General features: G+C 41.9%; 2 protein-coding genes across 3 annotated transcripts; one reads left to right on the top strand and one right to left on the bottom strand.

The window, feature by feature from the left end:
* Positions 1-5881: 5881 nt before the first annotated feature.
* On the bottom strand, positions 5882-13539 carry scpp1 (secretory calcium-binding phosphoprotein 1). 2 transcript variants are annotated; one of them, XM_020496025.2, is made up of 9 exons: positions 13315-13539; positions 12907-12961; positions 12720-12770; positions 12291-12359; positions 12049-12078; positions 11736-11777; positions 10453-10503; positions 10247-10315; positions 5882-6978 (listed from the first exon to the last, which is right to left on the bottom strand). In XM_020496025.2, the coding sequence occupies exons 2-9, from the start codon at positions 12958-12960 to the stop codon at positions 6358-6360; spliced, it is 987 nt and encodes a 328-aa protein (XP_020351614.1). In that variant the 5' UTR covers position 12961; positions 13315-13539; the 3' UTR covers positions 5882-6357. The 2 variants fall into 2 exon arrangements, with proteins under 2 accessions (XP_020351614.1, XP_020351615.1); XM_020496026.2 differs by having other exon boundaries at positions 10247-10312; positions 13315-13537.
* A 2674-nt stretch (positions 13540-16213) lies between these two features.
* On the top strand, positions 16214-17557 carry LOC109900335 (glycoprotein hormones alpha chain 2). Its single transcript, XM_020496024.2, has 4 exons — positions 16214-16320; positions 16452-16564; positions 16823-16998; positions 17202-17557. Exons 1-4 carry the CDS (start codon positions 16229-16231, stop codon positions 17277-17279), a joined length of 459 nt encoding a protein of 152 aa, XP_020351613.2. The 5' UTR covers positions 16214-16228; the 3' UTR covers positions 17280-17557.
* The last annotated feature ends 8107 nt before the right edge of the window (positions 17558-25664 follow it).

The raw sequence follows: 25664 nt of genomic DNA, 5'->3' as shown, positions 1-25664 counted from the left end.
AGATGAAACCAGAAAGTGAGAAAATAAAAAAGTACATGTGTTCACTCTTCAAGCCAAGTTCGTGATGATATATTGTAACAACAGCAGGTCGCACCAAGGCGTAACAAATCATGATACAATTGTAACAAAATCGGTTACCAATGTCACGTTTATTTTCCGCGTCGATGTAGGCCACTGCCCTAAAGAAAGTAAGATCTGAGTGGTTAACAGCTCATCACAATTTTCTAGGCACTGGGGTCCATGGGTAGAATTATTGCCGAAGGCCAGTGGCTGTAAAGTACTAAAGTAAAACGACTTTAAAGTACTACTTCAGTAGTTTTTTGGGGTACTTTACTTTACCATTTCTATTTTTGCCAACTTTTACTTGTACTTCACTACATTCCTAAAGAAAACAATGTACTTTTTACTCCATACATTTTCCCTGACACCCAAAAGTACTCGTTATAGTTTGACAGGAAAATGGTCCAATTGTCCAATACTTATCAAGAGAACATCCCTGGTCATCTACTGCTTCTGATCTGGCAGACTCATCAAACACAAATGCTGTGTTTGTAAATTATGTCTGAGTGTTGAAGTGTGCCCCTGGCTATCCATCAATAAAACATAAAAAAAATTGTGCCGTCTGGTTTTCTTAATAAAAGGAATTTGAAACGATTTATACTTTGACTTTAACTTTTGATACTTAAGTACATTTTAGCTATTCAATTTACTTTTGATACATAAAACCAAATACTTTTCGACTTTTACTTAAGTAGTATTTTACTAGGTGACTTTCACTTATACTTGAGTCATTTTCTATTAAGGTATTTTTACCTTTTCTTTTAAGTATGACAATTGAGTACTTTTTCCACCACTGCCCAAGGCCATGAACTCAAATAAACACGAAAATGAGTCAAAACATTGGTTCAGACAACAGACAGATTTATTTATTGACCATTATTTTATCAGGTTAGATGACTGAGAACTCACTAAGTGGAGAGATATCATGGCATCCCAATGCTCTTTAATGCAGTTAAATGTATGCAAGAAAACTGATGGATTGGTAATTATTTGTATTTTTAATCAGTGATTATTAGATAAATTACACAATAATATCATTACAGTGCAATACAATTGTCACGCCTTGGTCTTAGTATTTTGTGTTTTCTTTAATTATTTGGTCAGGCCAGGGTGTGACATGGGTTATTATGGTGTGTTTTTGTCTTAGGGGTTTTGTGGGGTGTCTACGTAGTCTATGGCTGCCTGAGGCGGTTCTCAATCAGAGTCAGGTGATTATCGTTGTCTCTGATTGGGAACCATATTTAGGCAGCCATATTCTGTGAGTGTTTTTGTGGGTGATTGTTCCTGTCTTTGTGTTTGCACCAGATAGGGCTGTTTTGGTTTTCATTATTTCATTTAGTTAGTTTTGTAGTTTCTGTATGTATAGGTTTTCCTTCATTAAAATATATCATGAATCATCATCACGCTGCATTTTGGTCCGATCCTTGTTCTACCTCTTCGTCAGAGGAGGAGATAGAAGAGAGCCGTTACAACAATTCGAAAATTGCATGTAAAATACAGAAAATACAACAAAATACAAATACAACTATATATATATATATATATATATATATATATATATATACAGTACTAGTCAAATTTGGACACACCTACTTATTCAAGCGTCTTTCTTTCTTTTTAAAAATATTTTCTACATTGTATAATAATAGTCGCCGCCTGGCTACGGGGAGCATTCAGACAGGTAGGGTTGGGCAGGCTCGGTGCTCGAGACCTGCAGTGTGCCTCCACGGTCCGGTCTATCCGGTGCCGCCTCCACGCACCAGCCCTCCGGTGGCAGCCCCTCGCACCAGGCTGTCTCTTCCCTACAGGTGCTACCGCCTGTCCAGTGCTGCCAGAGTCTTCCTCATGCCCAGCGCTGCCAGAGTCTCCCGTCTGTCCTGAGCTATGCAGAGTCTCCCAGTCTGTCCTAAGCTGCCAGAGTCTCCCATATGTCCTGTGCTGCCAGAGTCTCCCGTCTGTCCTGAGCTGCCATAGTCGCCCGTCTGTCCTGAGCTGCCAGAGTCGCCCGTCTGTCCGGAGCTGCCAGAGTCGCCCGTCTGTCCGGAGCTGCCAGAGTCGCCCGTCTGTCTGGAGCTGCCAGAGTCGCCCGTCTGTCCGGAGCTGCCAGAGTCGCCCGTCTGTCCGGAGCTGCCAGAGCCGTCCGTCAGCCAGGAGCTGCCAGAGCCGTCCGTCAGCCAGGAGCTTCCAGAACCATCCGTCAGCCAGGAGCTGCCGGAATCGCCCGTCACTCTGGTGCTGCCGGAACCTCCTGTCCATTCGGGACCCATTGCTAGGGTCCCAGTCCGAGGTCGGCGGCGAGGGTCGCCGCTCGATAGAGGCCACGGAGGTGGTTGAGGAGGCGGACAAAGACTATGGTGGAGTGGGGTCCACGTCCCGCGCCAGAGCCGCCACCGCGGTTTCGTTAGTTGTCTCGTTAGTTGTCTCTGATTGAGAATCATACTTAGGTAGCCTTTTTCCACTTGTGTTTCGTGGGTGTTTATTTTCTGTTCTGTGTTTGTAATTCACCGTTCAGGACTGTTTTAGTTTCGTTCTCGTGTTTTGTTGTTTTTGTTCGAGTATTCGTTTTCATTAAGAGAATATGAATACTTACCACGCTGCACCTTGGTCCTCCTCTCTCTCTCCCAACTACAAACGTTACACCACCCTTTGCCTTGATGACAACTTTGCACACTCTTGGTATTCTCTCAACCAGCTTCATGAGTTAGTCACCTGGAATGCATTTAAATTAACAGGTGTGCCTAGGTAAAAGTTCATTTGTGGAATTGTTTTCCTTCTTAATGCGTTTGTGCCAGTCAGTTATGTTGTAACAAGGTAGGGGTGGTATACAGAAGATAGCCCTAATTGGTAAAAGACCAAGTCCATATTATGGCAAAAACAACTCAAATAAGAAAAGAGAAACGACAGTCCGTCATTACTTTAAGACATGAATGTCAGTCAATACAGAACATTTCAAGAACTTTGAAAGTTTCTTCAAGTGCAGTTGCAAAAACCATCAAGCACTATGATGAAACTGGCTCTCATTAGGACCGCCACAGTAAAGGAAGACCCAGAGTTACCTCTGCTGCAGAGGATAAATTCATAAGAGTTACCAGCCTCAGAAGTTGTAGACGAAATAAATGCTTCACAGAGTTCAAGTAACAGACACATCTCAACATCAACTGTTCGGAGGAGACTGCGTGAATCTGGCCTTCATGGTCAAATTGCTGCAAAGAAACCACTACCAAAGGACACCAATAATAAGAAGAGACTTGCTTGGGCCAAGAAACACGAACAATGGACATTAGATCTGTCAAAATCTGTCCTTTGGTCCGATGAGTCCAAATTTGAGATATTTGGTTCCAACCGCTGTGTCTTTGTGAGATGCAGAGTAGGGGAATGGATGGTCTCTCCATGTGTGGTTCCCACCGTGAAACATGTAGGAGGAGGTGTGATGGTGTGGGGGTGCTTTGCTGGTGACACTGTCTGTGATTTATTTAGAATTCAAGGCATACTTAACCAGCATGGCTACCACAGCATTCTGCCGCAATACACCATCCAATCTGGTTTTCACTTAGTGGGACTATCATTTGTTTTTCAACAGGACAATGACCCAACACACCTCCAGGCTGTGTAAGGGCTATTTCACCAAGAAGGAGAGTGAGGGAGTGCTGCATCAGATGACCTGGCCTCCACAATCACCCGACCTCAACCCAATTGAGATGGTTTGGGAAGAGTTTGACAGTGGAGTGAAGGAAAAGCAACAAGTGCTCAGCATATGTGGGAACTCCTTCAAGACTGCTAGAAAAGCAACAGTCTTGAAGGAGTTCTCACAGCTGGTTGAGCGAATGCCAAGAGTGTGCAACGCTGTCATCAAGGCAAGGTAGGGTACTTTGAAGAATCTAAAGTATAATTTAATTTGTTAAACACTTTTTTGGTTACTACAGTGCCTTGCGAAAGTATTCGGCCCCCTTGAACTTTGCGACCTTTTGCCACATTTCAGGCTTCAAACATAAAGATATAAAACTGTATTTTTTTGTGAAGAATCAACAACAAGTGGGACACAATCATGAAGAGGAACGACATTTATTAGATATTTCAAACTTTTTTAACAAATCAAAAACTGAAAAATTGGGCGTGCAAAATTATTCAGCCCCTTTACTTTCAGTGCAGCAAACTCTCTCCAGAAGTTCAGTGAGGATTTCTGAATGATCCAATGTTGACCTAAATGACTAATGATGATAAATACAATCCACCTGTGTGTAATCAAGTCTCCGTATAAATGCACCTGCACTGTGATAGTCTCAGAGGTCTGTTAAAAGCGCAGAGAGCATCATGAAGAACAAGGAACACACCAGGCAGGTCCGAGATACTGTTGTGAAGAAGTTTAAAGCCGGATTTGGATAAAAAAAAATTCCCCAAGCTTTAAACATCCCAAGGAGCACTGTACAAGCGATAATATTGAAATGGAAGGAGTATCAGACCACTGCAAATCTACCAAGACCTGGCCGTCCCTCTAAACTTTCAGCTCATACAAGGAGAAGACTGATCAGAGATGCAGCCAAGAGGCCCATGATCACTCTGGATGAACTGCAGAGATCTACAGCTGAGGTGGGAGACTCTGTCCATAGGACAACAATCAGTCGTATATTGCACAAATCTGGCCTTTATGGAAGAGTGGCAAGAAAGCCATTTCTTAAAGATATCCATAAAAAGTGTCGTTTAAAGTTTGCCACAAGCCACCTGGGAGACACACCAAACATGTGGAAGAAGGTGCTCTGGTCAGATGAAACCAAAATTGAACTTTTTGGCAACAATGCAAAACATTATGTTTGGCGTAAAAGCAACACAGCTCATCACCCTGAACACACCATCCCCACTGTCAAACATGGTGGTGGCAGCATCATGGTTTGGGCCTGCTTTTCTTCAGCAGGGACAGGGAAGATGGCTAAAATTGATGGGAAGATGGATGGAGCCAAATACAGGACCATTCTGGAAGAAAACCTGATGGAGTCTGCAAAAGACCTGAGACTGGGACGGAGATTTGTCTTCCAACAAGACAATGATCCAAAACATAAAGCAAAATCTACAATGGAATGGTTCAAAAATAAACATATCCAGGTGTTAGAATGGCCAAGTCAAAGTCCAGACCTGAATCCAATCGAGAATCTGTGGAAAGAACTGAAAACTGCTGTTCACAAATGCTCTCCATCCAACCTCACTGAGCTCGAGCTGTAAGGAGGAATGGGAAAAAATGTCAGTCTCTCGATGTGCAAAACTGATAGAGACATACCCCAAGCGACTTACAGCTGTAATCGCAGCAAAAGGTGGCGCTACAAAGTATTAACTTAAGGGGGCTGAATAATTTTGCACGCCCAATTTTTCAGTTTTTGATTTGTTAAAAAAGTTTGAAATATCCAATAAATGTCATTCCATGTCATGATTGTGTCCCACTTGTTGTTGATTCTTCACAAAAAAATACAGTTTTATATCTTTATGTTTGAAGCCTGAAATGTGGCAAAAGGTCGCAAAGTTCAAGGGGGCCGAATACTTTCGCAAGGCACTGTACATGATTTTATGTGTTATTTCATAGTTTTGATGTCTTCACTATTATTCTACAATGTAGAAAATAGTACAAATAAAGAAAAACCCTTGAATAAGTAGGTGTCATTTTTTTTGACTGGTACTGTATATATTTATATATATTTGTACTGTTCTTTATAAAAAAAAAAGATATGTGTTATATTTGACTGTGTAAAACCTAGCACTACTACCTATTTATCTGAGATTGAGGCAAATATATAGCATTTATCATGTTTTAGGGAAGACCCAGATGCAGACAGTGTCGAAGTAACACAATTTTATTACTAGAACAGGGGGCAGGCAAAACAACAGGTCAAGGGCAGGCAGAGGTCAGTAATCCAGATCAGAGTCAAACAACCCCATGCCATAATTAGATAGTGAAAAAACACATCCATCTCTATCATAGTTTCTATAAACAATAAAATATAATTTACCAACATTTCTGAAAATGGATATATAGCATTTTGGAATTAAACTCTTTGTGAAAATGAGTGAAAAAAGCAAATGAATAGGAAGAATATTTATATTAGATGATTTCAAACCATCTACTACAACACTTAAACCTATATTTCTAAGCAGTAGGCTGAACAGGTTATTTTCATTTTTATTTCATGCCAACATCAAAACAAATCATAGAAGTCAATGTCATACTATATTACTTGATCTACACTGTACTCCCTCCCCTTGCTTCATTTGAAATGCATCCAACCTGATACAGTCAAATGGGGGATGTTAGCATTATCTCCGTAAACTCAACTCTCTATGCTCCTCTTCAGGCATGAGCAAATCATCCATTGGATAATGACCATCGTCACCTATATCTTGGATGAAATACTCCTCACTGTCACAGGCAGTGCTGTGGACACCCTGCTGGCAGTCTGTAGCTTGGCTCTGGTGTCTCTCCTCACTCTCACTGGTATCACTCTCTTTACTGTCACTGGTATTGCTGCTATCACTGGTCTCACTAGTGTCACTGCTCTCGCTACTTTCACTGCTTTCGCTACTATCGCTGGTATCCTTGATGTTACTTGTGTCTCTTATGTCAAAGTTAACAGTACTGACGTCACTGGTAACAGTACTGACATTACCAGTAACAGCACTGACGTCACTGGTATCAATGCTGACACTGGTCTCACTGAGAGAACCAGAGGCTTTGAGGAAGCTCTCTACCAATGCCAAGGCTGCATTGCTCTGAACTGTATCGCCAGGCTGGCTGTGGTTGGTTGTCAAAGTGGTGGGAGAGAGTGTGCTCTGTTTCACTGCTCCCTGATTAGTGGGTAGGTCCAGCTGCCCTTTGACCTCAGAGCTGCTGTTGTCCTCTGCACTCAAGACTCGGACGGCAAACACTCGGATCCAATTCTAGAGAAGTGGACAAGACACAGATGGGTGAAATAAAGGTTGGTTGTCGTCAGTTCATACAGAATGGTAATCCTTCATTTTAAATCAAATCAAACTGATAACATGTGCCGAATATGACTGTACAGTGAAATTCTTGCTTCCCAAACCTTTCCCAACGATGCAGAGTTTCAAAAATAGCAACTAACACAAGCGGAATAAAATAAAATACACAAGAATGGAGCTACAGTGCATTCGGAAAGTATTCAGACCCCTTGACTTTTTCCACATTTTGTTACATTACAGTGTTATTATAACATTTATTAAGTCCAATTTTTTCTCATCAATCTACACACAATACCCCATAATGACAAAGCAAATACAGGTTTTTCGATTTTTTTTGCAAATTTCTAAAAAAACAACAACAGAAATATCACATTTACATAAGTCTTCAGACCCTTTACTCAGTACTTTGTTGAAGCATCTTTGGCAGCTATTACAGCCTCGAGTCTTTTTGAGTATGACGCTACAAGCTTGGCACACCTGTATTTGGGGAGTTTCTCACATTCTTCTCTGCAGATCCTCTCAAGCTCTGTCAGGTTGGATGGGAGCGTTGCTGCACAGCTATTTTCAGGTCTCTCCAGAGATGCTAGATCTGATTAAAGTCAGGGCTCTGGATGGGTCACTCAAGGACATTCAGAGACTTGTCCCAAAGCCACTCCTGTGTTGTCTTGGCTGTGTACTTAGGGTTGTTGTCCTATTGGAAGGTGAACCTTCGCCCCAGTCTGAGGTCCTGAAGCAGGTTTTCATCAAGGATTTCTCTGAACTGTGCTTTGTTCATGTTTCCCTCGATCCTGACGAGTCTCCCAGTCCCTGCCGCTGAATAACATCCCCACAGCATGATGCTGCCACCACCATGCTTCACTGTAGGGATGGTGCCAGGTTTCCTCCAGATGTGACTGTCACGCCTGCTCCCGCTCACCCTCTCTGGCGCTCGAGGGTGCCAGGCTGCCTTTCATTACGTACACCTGTCACCATAATTACGCGCATCAGCGCTCATTGGACTCACCTGAACTCCTTCACGTTTTGATTGCATTCCCTATATCTGTCGGTTTTCTCTGTTTCATCTCCATGTCAGCATTATTGTTGTTTCCGTTTCCACTGTCCAGACGCTGTCTGTATTCTGTTCCTGTCTGTGGTTTTTAAATGTTCACTCCCTGTGCCTGCATCTCGTATCCAGCGGGCAATCCTTAGTGTGACGCTTGGCATTCAGGCCAAAGAATTCAATCTTGGTTTAATCAGACCAGATAATATTATTTCTCATGGTCTGAGAGTCCTTCAGGTGCCTTTTGGCAAACTCCAAGTGGGCTGTCATGTGCCTTTTACTGTGGAGTGGCACAGCTGTCTAAGGTGCAGCAGTCTAAGGCACTACCTCTCAGTGCTAGAGGTGTCACTACAGACCCTGGTTCGATCCTGAGCTGTATCACGTCTGGCTGTGATTGGGAGTCCCATAGGGCAGCACACAATTGGCCCAGCGACGCCCGTGTTAGGGTTTGGCCATCGTTGTAAATAAGAATTTGTTCTTATCTGACTTGCCAAGTTAAATAAAGGTTCAACTAAAAAAATGAAAATAAAAAGTGTGACTTCCGTCTGCCCACTCTACCATAATGGCCTGATTGGTGGAGTGCTGCAGAGATGGTTGTCCTCCTGGAAGGTTCTCCCATCTCCAGAGAGGAACTCTGGAGCTCTGTCAGAGTGACCATCGGGTTCTTTTACACCTCCCTGACCAAGGCCCTTCTCCCCTGATTGCTCAGTTTGGCCGGGCGGCCAGCTCTAGGAAGAATCTTGTTGATTCCAAACTTCTTTCATTTAAGAATGATGGAGGCCATTGTGTTCTTGGGAACCTTCATTGTTGCTGAAATTTTATGGTACCCTTCCCAAGATCTGTGCCTCGACACAATCCTGTCTCAGAGCTCTACGGACAATTCCTTCAACCTCATGGCTTGGTTTTTGCTCTGACATGCACTGTCAACTGTGAGACCTTACATAGACAGGTGTGTGACTTTAAAAAATCATGTCCAATTAATTGAATTTACCACATCTCAAGGATGATCCAATGGAAACAGGATGCACCTGAGCTCAATTTCGAGTCTCATAGCAAAGGGTCTGAATATTTATGTAAATAAGGTATTTCTGTCATCTTGTGTTATTTTGTATAGATTGATGAGGAAAATGTTTTATTTAATCCATTTTAGAGTAAGGCTGTAATGTAACAAAATGTGGAAAAAGTCAAGGGTTTGAATACTTTCAGAATGCACGGTATATACTGGGAGTACTAGTACCAGATCAATGTGCACAGCTACGAGGTACTTGAGGTAGATACTGTACGTACATGAAGGCAGGATAAAGTGACTAGGCATCCAGATAGATAATAATAAGAGTAAAATAAAGAACAGAGTAGCAGCAGCAAATTATGAGTGTAAAAGTGTGCGTGTGAATGTGCGTGCGTGTATGTATGTTTGTGTTGTGTCGGTATGCGTGTGTGTGTTATGTGTGTGTGTGTGTGTGTGTGTGTGCGTGTGTGTGTGTGTGCGTGTGTATGCATTTTAATGTTTGAAGGTGTGAGAGATTTGTATAGGAGTGACAGTGAAGTGCGTGTGATTAAATGTGTGTATATGGTGTCAATGTATAGTGTAGTGAGTGTGCGTAGGGTCAGTGCAAGATAGAGTCAGTGCAGATTGTTTGGGTACCATTCATTGGCTATTTTAGCAGTCTGGCTATTTAACACACAGGAGGTTGGTGGCTCCTTAATTGGGGAGCACGGGCTCATGGCAATGGCTGGAGTGGAAATATTGGAATGGTATCAAATACATCAAACACATGGATTCCAGGCGTTTGATGCCATTCCGTTCACTTCGTTCCATACATTATTATGAGCTGTACTTCCCTAAGCAGCCTCCTGTGATTTTAGCAGTCTTATGTCATGGGGGTAGAAGCTTTCTTGAAGCCTGATGGTCCCAGAACCGATGCTCCGGTACCGTTTGCCAGACGGTAGCAGGGTGAAGAGTCTGGCTTGAGTGGCTGGAGTCTTTGGCAATTTTTTGAGCCTTCCTCTGATGAGCTAGTAGATTGTGAATGACTCGTAAGCACATACTGTATGTAGTAAGTGCTCTGTGCAGACTAAATATAAATGTCAAACTAAGATTTTGACAGGCATTGTGTAAAAATGCGTTCTTATTATAAGTACATGACATAACAGGACACAGGATACTATGACAAGTGCAAGACGAACCTTTCGAACGTTTTCTTCACTGCCTTGGCTGTTGTCTCGTGTATCCCCAATAGCATTGGAGTCAGTCTGCTGAAACAAACCAACAGAAGATACAGTAAATGCAACCATCGTCATTTTCCTGACATTTTCCTAAATTGATTGCATCTTTCTCATTTTATTGTCTTGATATGCACTCTGTGAAATGATGTAAATCTGAGGATCTTTACCCTGTCCTCCAGTGATTGGCTCGCACTCTCCAAAGAATGGCTCTCGGAAGACTGTGTGAAGGGGAACAGATTGCAACAAAATGGACCAAGGAGGTATTTTTCAATGTATTTATTTTTTGTATCGACTAACAGCCCTAGTATTTGCACAACCAGAACAACTCACATTAAATACAACACTACAGTTTACTGTAGAATACTACAATACTTACTATAGAATTCTATAGTAAACTGTAGGATACTGTAGAATACTATACTACACACTATAGTGTCCCTCAATCATTTCTAGTACTTACTATACAACATTGTAGTATACTGTAGAATACTATAGTAAATACTACAGTATTATCTGCAAAAAAAAGCTCCGTAGTAAATACTACAGTAATGTCTACAAAAACACCACAGTGTGCAAAATACTGCACTTTTTATATTACAGTATTTCATTTGCATTTAGTCTGCCCATTCCCCTCCCCATATAGCAATTTATGCCACGCATAAGTGAGAAACCTACATGCCAAGTTTAGAACATATATTGCGTTCTCTACAGGGTATAGAAAAGAGCAGAAGCTCTGAACTATCCGTTCAGACCCCAGTCCTACCTACGTACAGGTTATGGAAAATGTGCTCTTTTAGTATTTCTCCAGTAGATTTCCTGAAGGAGAAAGCCTCCACTTCTATGTCAAAGATAATAAAACTAAAACACTATAGTAAATACTATATTACTATCCGTAAAAACACAACAGTAAATACTACAGTATACTACAGTCCGCAAAAACACTATAGTAAATACTACAGTACTGTATACTACAATCTGCAAAAACACTACATTAATTACTATAGTATATACTACAGTTTTCTTTTACTACAGTGTTTGTACTATATATTTTACTGTGAATACTACAGTATACTACAGTAAAAACTACAGTGAATAATATAGTATTTATACCATAGTATACTTAAGCAATAAGGCCCGGGGGGGTGTGGTTTATGACCAATATAACACGGCTAAGGGGTGTTCTTATGCAGGATGCGACTCGGAGTGGCTAGATACAGCCCTTAGCCGTGGTATAATGGCCATGTACTATAAACCCCGAGGTGTCTTATTCCTATTATAAACTTGTTACCAATGTATTTAGAGCAGTAAAAATATATGTTTTGTCATACTCTGCTATACCACGGCTGTCAGCCAATCAGCATTCAGGGCTCGAACCACCCAGTTAATAATATAGTATTTTTTCAAGTGGGAAGGATAATACTGGAGTAGGAATACTGTTGTTGTCACTCACCTCTGAATTGGATTCCAATGATTCGGACTCAGACTCTGAACTCTGAAACGAAATTTAACACAGATTGAACATTAAAGATTAGAGCCACTTGATAAAGGAGAACAGGGGCGTCTGTATCAAGCGTATGTATCAAGCGTCTCAGAGTATGCTGATCTATGGTCAGTTTTGTCTTGTAGATCCTAATGAATAAGGTTACATGGACAATGGGGACTACTGCTCTGAAACGCTGTGTAAATATGCCCCCAGATATATTTAGGCATTGCTTGTAATGTCAATACTTTTGAGCAGCCTTTAAAAAAAAAGATGAACTTACTTGGTCCTCTGAGGTACTTTCTTCTGAGCTCTATAAGAAAAGAGATGTGGGTTATTATAAACATTTATATGTATTACAAATAATAAGCATAGTACATTTATGTCTTGTTCATGCAAGTAATTATAAAGTGTAACGGATATGTGTTAGATAAAGACCTATTCTGATTTTCGCCAATGCACTTTCAAATGTATGTTTTACATTCTACACCTGTTGACATTTTAATATTATTCCATTCAACCCACCTTGAGCTCTGAAGTGTCACTTTGATGCGGAGATTGTGAGGCGGATGAACTTAACCTTTGCGTTTGAGTCTGAAACACAATGCCAGCAGAAAACCGCAATGCATTTAATGACAATCTGTGTGCCAGCATCAACAATCATCATGCTTATTTAAAATCTTAAGTCCACCATTGCCCAAAAAACTCATTGTAGGGATAAATATGGGTGTATACAGTGCAATGACCTCTACCTCGACTACAATCTAAACTTGAGGTTTGGCACAGGAGTGAGGAACTACCGTAACTGTCAGCTTTTCTGACTTGGACTGTGGTGGAGGTTGACAACGTGATTGCAGTCAACAGGCTTGCATTTGTGTGCATTTTTCAGACCCACACCCCAACACAGCAATCAAACTGCAGATACTTTTGATTGCTTGTTTTGATAGCACTTACCATGTTTGATGATTCCAGTTCGCTCTGCTCCAAAATAGCTTTGTACAGAATCTGTCAAAAGAAACAAATACAGTAGGAGAACACAAAATAATACAAAAGTCTGTTGTGTTAAATCTATATCAACTCATCATTTACATTTTATTGTGAATGAATTAAGATTGTTCAATAAAAAAACAAGGGTACTTACTGGGTTGGCATAAACCGCCCCAACCAAGCAAAAAATCACTATTGTAATCTTCATTCTACAATGAACACAGAATATTAACATGGTTGATTTTAGTAACTGTGGATTGATGCATTACGCCTACTGGAATTATTTTTTGTATTTCTAATAACATGTATCAAGCATCTGAATAAAACCATCAATAGTTTTGTCCTAGGTGTGCTGTTAAAAGAAAAGCATAAAAATGTTGCCAACCCAAACAAGTGAGACAGTTGCAGTTCAATTAATTTCCCACATGCTGATTTTTCATTTACATTTGATATACTATAGCTATATCCACTCTATATACTACAACTATATACACTTTAGTGTATACATTCTGTGCTAAACCTGTGTATTGTGTATGTGTTGAAATCAACCATGGTCCTTTACCTTTTCCCCAGTTCCACCAGAATCAGATGTTTGTAGCTGTAAACCCAACTCTGCCAATAGTCCGTGTACTGTGTATGGTTGTAGTTTGGAACGCCAGGCACTACTATCCCACTGGATGTTGAGACAATAAGAGAGGGATTAAGTGGATGTGGTGAGTTGAGGAGACAGACAGGGCTATATACTAACCAGAACCCTCAATTAACATGATCGCCTCACTTCCTCCCAGCCAACTCAGCTTCACCACACGTTTTGTGAAAGTGTATGGGTGCCGGATACGGAACGCACACACACCACACGTGATTACAAGAGCATGACCACATCGGCCACACCATCTCCTCCACCTTCAGGGCCTTCTACATCTCCATGGCCTCATCTTCATTTTCTACTACAGGATCTTCATCGCGGCCTGGACCTTGTACCACAAACAGAGTCAGCAACCACAATTACCTCAGTAGCTACCGCGTCACACAAATGCTTCACTAGGACTGCTTTCGATGGCTATGTCTGGACTGATTATTAATCGGCAAGTAAACAATGTATTAAAGATGCTATGCTAAACCATAGAAAATGGCAACATTTTGGGGGAATAAAAGCGGTTTTCATTTCATTTGTAGATTGCCTTTATCCAGAGCGGTATTAGAGAAGAGTATATAACAGATCATTGACAGAACGTTACCAGTGGTGTAGTGGAGGGTAAATGCACACAAATACTGTTCATGCAAATTATTTTGCACATTCACATTTTTTGCAGAAAAATTCATTGAAAGTAAAGTGAACATTACTTTACTCACACTGACTGGCGATCAGTGTTTACCCACATATTTTTAGTTGAGAATGCATTTAGTTGACAATATGGTTTTCATCTTTTCGTCTTTTTGTTAATGAAAACATCAATAATAAAACACTGTTGCAATTAGTCTTAATGTTTTACAGTAGGCTAAACAATTGCCATTTTGAATGGAGAAATACAATTACACTAAGAGTGTAGGATTGAAGAACAGTTATGGCTCATGACATGGTTGCACCATAAGCCTTTAAATCTCTGAGATTTCATGTACCATCCTCCATGCATATTGAGTTACACCTGCCTGGGTCTAGTCTCCAATGCAACCAAGGTCGGGAAATGTTCAAACATAGGTAAACGGAAAGATAAAAAGATACCGTGGTGTAGCTGTTCTTACACTGATCAAAAAATATAAACGCAACATGCGTATTTTGTCTTTATATTTATTAAGGATCCCCGTTAGCTGCTGCCAAGGCTGCAGCTACTCTTTCTGGCATCCAGCAACATTAAGACAGTTGTATACAGTTTAAAATATTACATGACATGACATTTCCTACCACTTTACCAAATACATTTAGTGTGTTTCCTCAGGCCACTCCTCCACTATCACATATTTACATATTTACAATACAACATCTCATGTGTGTAGAGTGTGTCTTACCATGTATAAAGTGTTGTTCCCATGTTTCTTGAGCTAAAATTAACAATCCCTGAAAATACCACAAAAAAAACGTTTTTCTAAAGAATTTGGTGAACACATTTGTTTACATCACTGTTAGTGAGCATTTCTCCTTTGTGAAAATAATCCATCCACCTGACAGATTTCTGCATAGTGTACCTTTAATTTAGAGTACACATTCATTAGCATACCTCTCATTTAATTGAGGATACACTGACTCATTAATGTTATTACATGAATATAAACATACCATTGCATCTCTGAGGGAAATACACGACATGGCCACCACATAATTTGGAGTTGGTCCTCCTTGTTGTTATAACAAGCTCTAATCTTCTGGGAAGGCTTTCCACTAGATGTTGGAACATTGCTGCGAGGACTTGCTTCCATTCAGCCACAAGAGCATTAGTGAGGTCAGGCACTGATGTTGGGCAATTAGGCCTGGCTCGCAGTCGGCGTTCCAATTCATCCCCAAAGGTGTTGAGGTCAGGGCTCTGTGCAGGCCAGTCAAGTTCTTCCACACCGATTTCAACAAACCATTTCTGTATGGACCTCTCTTTGTGCAAGGAGGCACTGACATAATGAAACAGGAAAGGGCCTTTCCCAAACTATTCCCACAAAGTTGCCTAGAATGTCATTGTATGCTGTTGCTTTAAGATTTCCCTTCTCTGGAACCATGAAAAACAGCCCCAGACCATTATTCCTCCTCCACCAATCTTTATTGTTGGCACTATGCATTGGGGAAGGTAGCGGTGGCATCCTATGATGATGCCATGTTGAAAGTCACTGAGCTTTTCAGTAAGGCCGTTCTACTGCCAATGTTTGTCTATGGAGATTGCATTGAAGTGTGCTCAATTTTATACACCTGTCAGCAACAGGTGTGGCTGAAATAGCCATGTAGTGTATCTGTTTGGCTCTCTGAGAGGATAGTATTATTTCATATAGCGTATTCATTGCTTGCACTCATGTTAGCACTGCCCCAGATGATAATAAAGCATGGCCTGGGACTAGTCCTCATGGTTTATATAAGAAACCCCATTTATTTAATGTGAAATATTTCACTTTTCTGTGTAGCTTACATATTTACTTATTTTTGGGAGATATAATTCAGCATGGAAAGATGAATCAGATATTCAAAGTATTAAACATGTCTTTAGATGTATTGATTTACAAAGCAAAAGACCATGAACATAAGTTAAACTAATGAACCAATGACCTTGCCTTGCCTTCTGCATGACATAACAGCAGTTACCTAGCAACATCCCACCTGTTTAAGGGATTAGACGCTTCCATCCATAGTCAGGATGGAAGGATGGAAGCGTGTTTTGACTTTCGACCATGTGTGCAGTTCCTTTTTTCATTTAAAGGATTAGAGCAGGTAGTCAAGTGGCCAATGCCTCACAGATATCACTGATAAGGTTGGAGGGGTTTACTTAATCCCAGTCAAGCACATGGGCAGAGGTATAAAAGTTAATGGAGGGAGCAATAGGGTCTACACACTGAACACTGACCAGGCTTCCACCAAGATACACAACATACGCAGGTAATGCTTTTCCCATTCACTGTGTTGTGTTTCCAATGTATTGTTTCACTGCTGTGTTTTGTGTTTATGAGTTTTCAACTTCTGAGATGAATATGCTGGTTTTGAATTGTTTTATTCATGTTTCCTGTCAGGATATTGCCACCCGTCACTAAAATGTGCTTGTTGAAATCAACTGGACTATCCCTCATCCTGTCCGCACTTCTAGTCATCGGAGACTCTTATCCAAACAGTGACAAGACAAACAGTAAGTTTTACATTTCAATAACTGTTTTTGTTGATGGTTTATGTGTTCTGGGAAAAAATTAGCAGTGAGTTCTGCAGTGAGTTCTGTTGTCATTACAGAGAGAGAGAGAGAGAGAATATAAATTGGTATACTACCTCCTTATTCCCAAACGGTGTGTTTACAAGGAAGAGAGCCACACATTGGTGATGAATAGTGCACCAAGCTTAAGATCAGACTATTCAATAGATTCTCAATTAATGTATGTCAATTTCTTCACAGTGGGCTGTGAGGAATGCACACTGAAGCCGAACACAATCTTCCCCAACATCATGCAGTGTACAGGCTGCTGCTTCTCCAGAGCTTATCCAACCCCACTACGGTCCAAGCAAACCATGCTGGTCCCCAAGAACATCACCTCTGAAGCCACATGCTGTGTTGCAAAAGAAGGGGAAAGGGTAAGACAATATTTAGCTAATAAAGTAGTTGGGATTGATATTCTCTACTACCGAAAGTTTGATCATCTGACCTGACGACATTCCTAGTGTAACGCACATAACGTCTAAACGTATCATTTAACAACAACTCCAATTAACCTGAATGTTTTTTTTTAAAACCGTCTCTCTTTCACTTGATTCTTTCTCTCCTTCACCTCTCTCAGGTCACCACCAAGGATGGCTTCCCGGTGACGAACCACACAGAGTGTCACTGCAGCACCTGTTATTACCATAAATCATAAACTGCTTGTACGGGCTGGAAATTTCCTTGTTGTAGAAGTAAAAGCTTGGCAACAGATCATATATTTTGCACAACTTATTCCTGAAGTTCCTTGTGTTTTAAGAGAAATCACATATTAGGAAATCATTATGATCCACAAAAGATAAAATTCTACGGATAATATTTATAGTGCTCTTATGGTAGCAATGATATAAAGTTGTATTCCTGTACTGTGTTAATCAATGTAGACTTTACTGTATGAATTGAATACTGATTAAAATGCCAATTAACATGATTGCATTACTTCCTCCTAGCCAACTCAGCTTCATCACTGTATTGGTGTCGGATGCTGAATGCACACACACACACACACACACACACACACACACACACACACACACACACACACACACACACACACACACACACACACACACACAGGCACGCACACACACAAACACATCCGTGCTTCCAAGAGTTACTCCATTCAGTCTTTCTTCTTCTACCTCCTCCCCCTCACTAACTTAAGTCAATATAATTTAGGATGCTAAACTATAGGGTGGGCAGCTTCTTGTAAAAACAAGCATGCCCACTCCTGGAACGGAAGACGGAAGGTCAAATAAGAACATGTCTCCTTTCTGTGAAACTATTCCATTTCCTCAAAGAAATACAGTAAATACACACTGAACATACCATCATTCCAGCCATGAGCCTGTCCTCCTCATTTCTCCCATCACTGGCCTAGTAAGTGAGTGAAAATGTAACTTTCAGTCAGTGTAGATGATAGGGTGGATTATACATTCATACTTGTTGTTAAGATGAGGATACCAAAAGCATTATACATATATCAACATTTTTGGACAGACAATTTTACTTTACGTGTATTGTTTTCTTTCTGAATGTCGGTAGTACATTATTTAATATGAGTCATACACAGTAATATGATGGATATGAGTGGAATTCTTATGCTATAAACATAGCACAGTCTGTCTAAATGCTGACGACAGTCACTTTCCTCTAGAAGCTCATGTAATAAATTGTTTCCGGGATGTCCATATTTGGCTCATCCTAAATTGGCCTATGGAATTCCATGTGTGTGGGGAGGGGACTGATTCTCAGAACAGTGCACTATTCTGGGAGAGAGCCTTTTGTCTCTCACCACACCATGGGTGTGTGTTTGTGGGTGTTCAAGCATATGTGTGTGTCTGGCTGTGGCTTGTGTAGGCAATGTGGTTTAGTTTATGGTGGGGGGGGGGGGGGGGGGGTGTAACATGTGGCTGAAGGCAAAAAACCCACAGCTCACAAAATCTATTTTATTTTGGTCTCTTTGGTAAACAACCTAATTAAACATTTTAGCTAAACATGTCGGCACATACCCTTTGGAAACAATTCTCTTATTGTAAGAATCCATTTTTACCCATGTAGATTACCTGTATTGACCAACCCCATTTTGAGAGAAATCAATTTGATCTTTTTTACAGGCCCCAAAACTATCACATATTGATAGTTGCCGCTATCACCAAATGAAGATTGCACAAAACTAATTGCTGAATTATATTAAATGGGATGTAAGGAAACTTTCTTAGCTGACCCACTTACTTCCAGGGTGACTGAGGAACTTGATACATATGGACATCTAGTGGTGCAAAGTGGCAACATCAACACTTCATCCTCGCTATATGAGCCATGTTATAATTCCCTGGTGTGATGCATAGGGTGTTTGCCTTTCACTTTAGCGACCTGGTTTGCTTTCCTGTCCAGCTGTTTGCTACTTTGGCGTCAGAGTGGGATGCGCCCCTGTTCGGAGGGGCAGTGTAGCAATCTTTGCTATATTAGCCACGTTAGAATTCTCACAAATTGAGTTAACCCTATTGGCGTGATGTATAGGGAGTTTGCCTTTCACGCCAGCTCCCCGTGTTCACTTTCATGCTCCGCTGTTGGTTAAAGTAGGTCTAATACATGAGTTGAAACAAGAGAACAACAACCAGCATAAAGCGGAAGTCCAGCTGTTCTATTGTTAATCTTCAATAGAATGACGTAATACAATTGTTATACGGAATCAACTAGACAAACCTACAATTACACCATACTCGCAAAGTCTAGGGTCTCTATGTTCTAAAAGTTAGGGGTCCAACAAGGGTTCTTCTAAGATCCTAGATGTTTCTCGAAGAACCTTAAATGCCACTAAAAGGTTATTCTTGGCCACAATAGGGACACAGCCCCATCTGTCTCCGGCGACATCACTCTGCCGCGGGGAGGTGTGTGACCCCTATCTCCATGGGTTCAGTTGTGGATGGTACGAGTTGGTCTACATTAGGCCCGGTGGCGATGGGCAGGCAAGTAGTCGCATCAGCGATGGTCAGGTAAGGCCTGATGACAACGGTCAGGTGAGAAGTTGTGGCGGCGACAGTCAGGTGTGGGCTGACAATGGCAATCAGCTGAGGCTTTACGACCGTAATCAGGTGCGGGCAGACCGCAGCGGTGAGGTGAGTAGTTGAGGCGGCGACAGTCAGGTATGAGCTGATGAAGGTGATCAGATGTAGGCTGACCGTAACGGTCAGGTAAGTAGTCTCGACTGTCAGGTGTGGGTTGACGATGGCGATCAGTGTAGGCTGACCGCAGCGGTTAGTTGAAGGCTGATGTTTTCGATCAGGTGTAGGCTGATCCCAAGGTTTAAATGAGCTGTTCTCTTATCACGCTGCCTTTGTGACTGCAGTTTATCATCTCTGGTTGTCACCAGCTGTTCCCGCTTAAGCTGACTTTGATGACGATCTCTAGTCGAAGGTGCGCGTGCTATGGGGGGGCCGGTGAGTTGGCAACCGATGAAGGTGAGGCTCCATCCTCACTGTTGTGGGTCAGCCTGGGAAGAGACTGTTGGGGATTAAAACCGGTTGGTCATCAGAATGGAAACTACAGACTGCCTGAAGCCCTGCTTGGTCGGATTTTACACTTAAGTCCCAGGAAAAAAGGCTGCTGATCGGCTAATAAAATTATGATGATTGGCGTGACCTTTTTTCATTAAAAAAAAACTAAAGAAAGTTGGGTTCTTGCAAAGGAGATGAGCTGGCCATTTCTACAACTACAGTATGTTCCTATGACATGTACAACACTGTAGACCTTAACTAGACCTGACTGGCATATACAGTAGGCCTCCCCTTTTTCCTATCGGTCACTCCCAACTCGGGACAAGGCATCGGCTATCACGTTATCCTTGCCTCCTACATGACAAATAACCAGATTATTCGGCTTCAAAGCCAAACTCCAGCGGAACAACCACTGATTGTTAATCTTGAACTTTTCTCCAAGAACGTGAGCGGATTATGATCTGTATATACAACCAAATCGGCGCCCACCCAGGACACATACACTTTAAAGTGCTTAGCGGCCAGTACCAGAGCGGCCTTCTTCTGATGGTCAGTCGCAGCAGATGGAAGGAGGGGGAGAGGGAGGGAGAGAGACGCTGCCTCCCACCATCCCTCAGCTCTTCCTCTTTCCGCTCCTCTCTCCACTGACTGACCAAAAAGGAAAAACTGTCTTCCAGCTGATGGCGAACTTCAAGTCGCACTTTATTATTTCTGACTCTGGCATTAATTTATGTTTTTACCCTTACTTGTATGAAATACTCTTTGATATTAGAAAGACACAAGCCGTTAATAACAATGCAAGTCTATCAATACACTTTGTAGCACAAGTGGATAGGGAGACGACGTTTTATGGCTTATAAAAATGATGAATAAAATGTTGACAGTGCTGAATAAAACCTTAAACATTAACAGACTCATGACAGCTGAACTTTGCTGTATTCGTTGACAGTCTCTCTATAGTCTCTCTTGAAATCTCACACAGTAGAGTCAACTTCGCTGTGATCTCATGGAAGCATCAGACACGGTGATCTGAGCTATCTCATTGGCCAGCGGTAGGCCTATAGGTGTACTTGATTGGCTCTCGGAGCCCACTGAGTATGTAGAGTTTGTACCAGTCAAAATGGTTAAAAATGTGACACTTTGACTACCTGATGGGCAGGGCTGCTGAATCAAGTGGCCCTACAGCAAACAGTGTGAAACAAATGCAAAAATAGGAACGTAAAGCTTTATTGTTGGGATTTTTACAGAAAAGTTTGGCGATCGAATAGGAAAGCCTAGGAAAGCCGACCAGTCGATCGAGCTAGACTGGTTGGTAACCACTGTTAATAAGCTTTTCGACCCCAGACAAGTTCTTCTTCAGCAACACAGCCCCTACCCCCACATCACGTGCCTCAGCCGCCAGCTTGAATGGTACTGTGAAATGTGGTGCCCCATACACCGGCTCACATGATAAGATGGCCTTGGCTTGTTACAGTGCCTGCTCACACTGCTCCGTCCAGCAAACCCTAGCCCCTTTTTTTTCCAACAGATTTGTCAGGGGTTCAGTCACTGCTGCGAAGCTGGGTAAAAATCTCTGATAGAACCCACTCATTGTCAGAACTCTCAACACCTGCTTCCGTGTCTGTGGCACCGACAAGTCAAGTATGGCCTGGATCTTGGCTGCCCTTGGCTTCACCTTCCCCAACCCTACCACATGACCCAAAAAGGTCACCTTGGGGTTGTGCAATCTCACACTTGGGTAAGTTTACCACCAACCCTGCCCCCTCCAAACACTGGAACCATCCACATATATGGTCCACATACTCTGCTCATGAGTCGCTGTACACTACCACTTCGTCAATGTAAGGGACCACATTGTTCAACCCTGCTGTCACAGTACGCATCAAACGTTGGAATGTGGCTAGGGCATTTTTCATCCCAAACGGAAGAACCTGACACCGATACAAGCCCTCTGGTTTCACAAAGGCAGATACCTCTTTAACATGTTTTGACAGGGACACCTGCCAGTATCCTTTCAGCAAATAAAACTTTGAGACACACTGAGCTTTCCCAATCCGATCGATGCCGGGGAATAGGATACAGCCGGGGAATAGGATACAAATCATTTGTTTTTGTGAGAAGTATTGACATGCTGAATGCACCGAGCTGTCTGTTTAAACTACCAACACACAGCTCGGACACCATTACACCCCTCTTCTATCTCCTGACTCTCCTTGAGCGATGATGCGGTATCGATCAGAGGGGCCATGGTAGGGTCCTTCCGTTGCTCCTCAACGAAAACCTTCCGCTTGAATTGAAAGGGGTCCCGCACCTCCCCTAGCATAGCAAACCCCCGTGTCTGCTAACTGGGATGCTGGGTGCTCTCAATCCTTTGAGGGGTCTACCAGTACTTGCTTGGCCTACATTTGAGAGCGAATCACTAAACAGTCTGGGAGTATTCCTTTTGCCTCAAAGCTATCAAACTGATCCCGGAGCCCAGCAACAAAATATCTCGAGGCCACCAAATGAACAGTGTTAGAGAGGTTCAGTCGGAATGCCTGAAGTGCACTGCTTGTATTCTTAAAACGTTGGAGTATTGTGTTCCACAAGTTACACTGTAAAGCAATCACAAGTTTATCCAGTTGGGTATAGTGTGTTAGAGCCTTGTTACACATGGACAGAGTGTGATTTTCGTCCTTAGATTATTGTAGAAGAGACTGACTAACATTGGCATAATTGAGCCACAATGCTTTTGTGGCTTGTGCATGGGCAGACCACATCATACCAGAAAGAGTTTTGTGGGTTTCAATTCAACTGTTTTCATTTGGTTGTAAACCTGATGTAACAATCTGCCATGGCCAAGTGGATTTGGGGCAAAAGTTAAATACTGACTGCATGAAAAACAAATATGTGTCAAGGCAGCAGTTTCCAGTATTTACCCCAACCAAATTCAGAGTATGTGCAGTGCAAGGCACCCACTCTGCCAATGGGTTGATCTCTCATATGCTTGATTGCAGGCATTTTGGTTGTTGTGCCTTTATGTTGCTCAGAAAATAACCTGTCAGTTTGGGTATTGTTTAAGTTGTTGCTCGTGCTGTTGATTTATTTTCTGTAATTTGATTTTCTGGGCCCCACTCAGGCCACTATCACTTTTCCCCACATTTTCAGTAGGCAGGCTAGCTAGCAAGATGTCATATGCCATATTTGGTAACAGCTTTCTGATTGGATTATGAATGACACATGACTCACACAATTGACCAGTTAATTGTACTTATTTTGCAGTTTATTCTTTTGACTTTTTATTAATAAGTTACCCAATCAAGGCAGGACCCCCAGTTACCCACGTGGGCCCCCCAACTACTCTCCTCCCCCATCTAATGATTAGCAGAGCAGCAGCAGGCAGCAACAGGCTGTCTACAGTCATTGAGAGAAGGCTCTTGAGTCCTGCTGTGGTTGGCAGTTGCAGTAAAAAAATAATAATATTATATACAGTTGAAGTCGGAAGTTTACATACACCTTAGCCAAATACATTTAAACTCAGTTTTTCACAATTTCTGACATTTAATCCTAGTAAAATGTCCCTGTCTTAGGTCAGTTAGGATCATCACTTTATTTTAAGAAAGTGAAATGTCAGAATCACATTCCCAGTGTGTCAGAAGTTTACATACACTCAATTAGTATTTGGTAGCATTGCCTTTACATTGTTTAACATGGGTCAAACAATTGGGTAGCCTTCCACAAGCTTCCCACAATAAGTTGGGTTTTTGGCCTATTCCTCCTGACAGAGCTGGTGTAACTGAGTCAGGTTTGTGGGCCTCCTTGCTCGTACATGCTTTTTCAGTTCTGCCCACAAATGTTCTATAGGATTTAGGTCAGGGCTTTGTGATGGCCACTCCAATACCTTGACTTTGTTGTCCTTAAGCCATTTTGCCACAACTTTGGAAGTGTGCTTGGGGTCATTGTCCATTTAGAAGACCCATTTGCGACCAAGCTTTAACTTTCTAACTGATGTCTTGAGATGTTGCTTCAATATATCCACATAATTTCCCTGCCTCATGATGCCATCTATTTTGTGAAGTGCACCAGTCCCTCCCGCAGCAAAGCACCCCCACAACATGATGATGCCACCCCCGTGCTTCACGGTCGGGATGGTGTTATTCGGCTTGCAAGCCTCCCCCTTTTTCCTCCAAACATAACGATGGTCATTATGGCCAAACAGTTCTATTGTTGTTTCATCAGACCAGAGGACAATTCTCCAAAAAGTACGATCTTTGTATTCATGTGTAATTGCAAACCATAGTCTGGCTTTTTTTATTGTAGCAGTGGCTTCGTCCTTGCTGAACGGCCTTTCAGGTTGTGTCGATATAGGACTAGTTTTACTGTGGATATAGATACTTTTGTACCCGTTTCCTCCAGCATCTTCACAAGGTCCTATGCTGTTGTTTTGGGATTGATTTGCACTTTTCGCACTAAAGTACGTTAATCTCTAGGAGACAAACGCGTCGACCTCCTGAGCGGTATGATGGCTGCATGGTCCCATCGTGTTTATACGTGCGTACTATTGTTTGTACATATGAACGTGGTACCTTCAGGCGTTTGGAAATTGCCCCCAGGGATGAACCAGACTAATGGAGGTCTACAATTTTTTTTCTGAGGTCTTGGGATTTTCTCATGATGTCAAGCAAAGAGGTACTGAGTTTGAAGGTAAGCCTTGAAATACATCCACAGGTACACCTCTAATTGACTCAAATTATGTCAATCAGCCTATCGGAAGCTTCTAAAGCCATGACATAATTTTCTGGAATTTTCCAAGCTGTTTAAAGGCCCCGTCAACTTTGTGTATATAAACTGCTGACCCACTGGAATTGTGATAAAGTGAATTGTAATTGAAATAATCTGTCTGTAAACAATTGTTGGAAGAATTACTTGTCCTAACCAATACTATAGTTTGTTAACAAGAAACTTGTGGAGTGGTTGAAAAATGAGTTTTAATGACTCCAACCTAAGTGTATGTAAACCTCCGACTTCAACTGTATATTGTATATATATATATATATATTTTTTTTTTTGCTGTCTCCTGGGCAGAGGGGCTACAGTATTCAGTGACATTCTAGACGATTCCATCGAACACCTTTGTGATTAATTCAAACGCTGACTGCGAGCCAGGCCTAATAGCCCAACATCAGTTCCCGACCTCACTAATGATCTTGTGGCTGAATGGAAGCCAGTCCCCACAGCAATGTTCCAACATCTAGTGTAAAGCCTTCCCAGAAGAGTGGAGGCTGTTATAGCAGCAAACGGGGGACCAACTCCATATTATTTCCCATTATTTTGGAATGAGATGTTTGACGAGCAGGTGTCCACATAGATTTGGTCATGTAGTGTATCAAACACATGGCAACCATCTGCTTGATGTGTCCAATACCATTCCATTGATTCCGTTCCAGACATTACTATGAGCCCATCCTCCCCTTTTTAAGGTGCCACCGGCCTCCTGTGGTTCACGCATCAGTGTATCATCCATCCTTGTGATTGTAAACCAGTTTGGGGGATTTTAGTTGACC

The sequence above is a fragment of the Oncorhynchus kisutch genome, linkage group LG12 (assembly GCF_002021735.2).
Source record: "Oncorhynchus kisutch isolate 150728-3 linkage group LG12, Okis_V2, whole genome shotgun sequence".
Taxonomy (NCBI): domain Eukaryota; kingdom Metazoa; phylum Chordata; class Actinopteri; order Salmoniformes; family Salmonidae; genus Oncorhynchus; species Oncorhynchus kisutch.
This window is presented reverse-complemented; position numbering and strand designations above follow the sequence as displayed.

Excerpts from the sequence above, each read along its gene's own strand:
- scpp1 (XM_020496025.2), bottom strand. The coding sequence starts at position 12,960 with ATGAAGATTACAATAGTGATTTTTTGCTTGGTTGGGGCGGTTTATGCC. Across the intron at positions 12,771-12,906 it reads GGGCGGTTTATGCCAACCCA|ATTCTGTACAAAGCTATTTT; the intron begins GTAAGTACCCTT and ends TTCTTTTGACAG. Across the intron at positions 11,778-12,048 it reads AAAGTACCTCAGAGGACCAA|AGTTCAGAGTCTGAGTCCGA; the intron begins GTAAGTTCATCT and ends ATTTCGTTTCAG.
- LOC109900335 (XM_020496024.2), top strand. The coding sequence starts at position 16,229 with ATGGGCAGAGGTATAAAAGTTAATGGAGGGAGCAATAGGGTCTACACA. Across the intron at positions 16,321-16,451 it reads AAGATACACAACATACGCAG|GATATTGCCACCCGTCACTA; the intron begins GTAATGCTTTTC and ends GTTTCCTGTCAG. Across the intron at positions 16,565-16,822 it reads AAACAGTGACAAGACAAACA|TGGGCTGTGAGGAATGCACA; the intron begins GTAAGTTTTACA and ends ATTTCTTCACAG.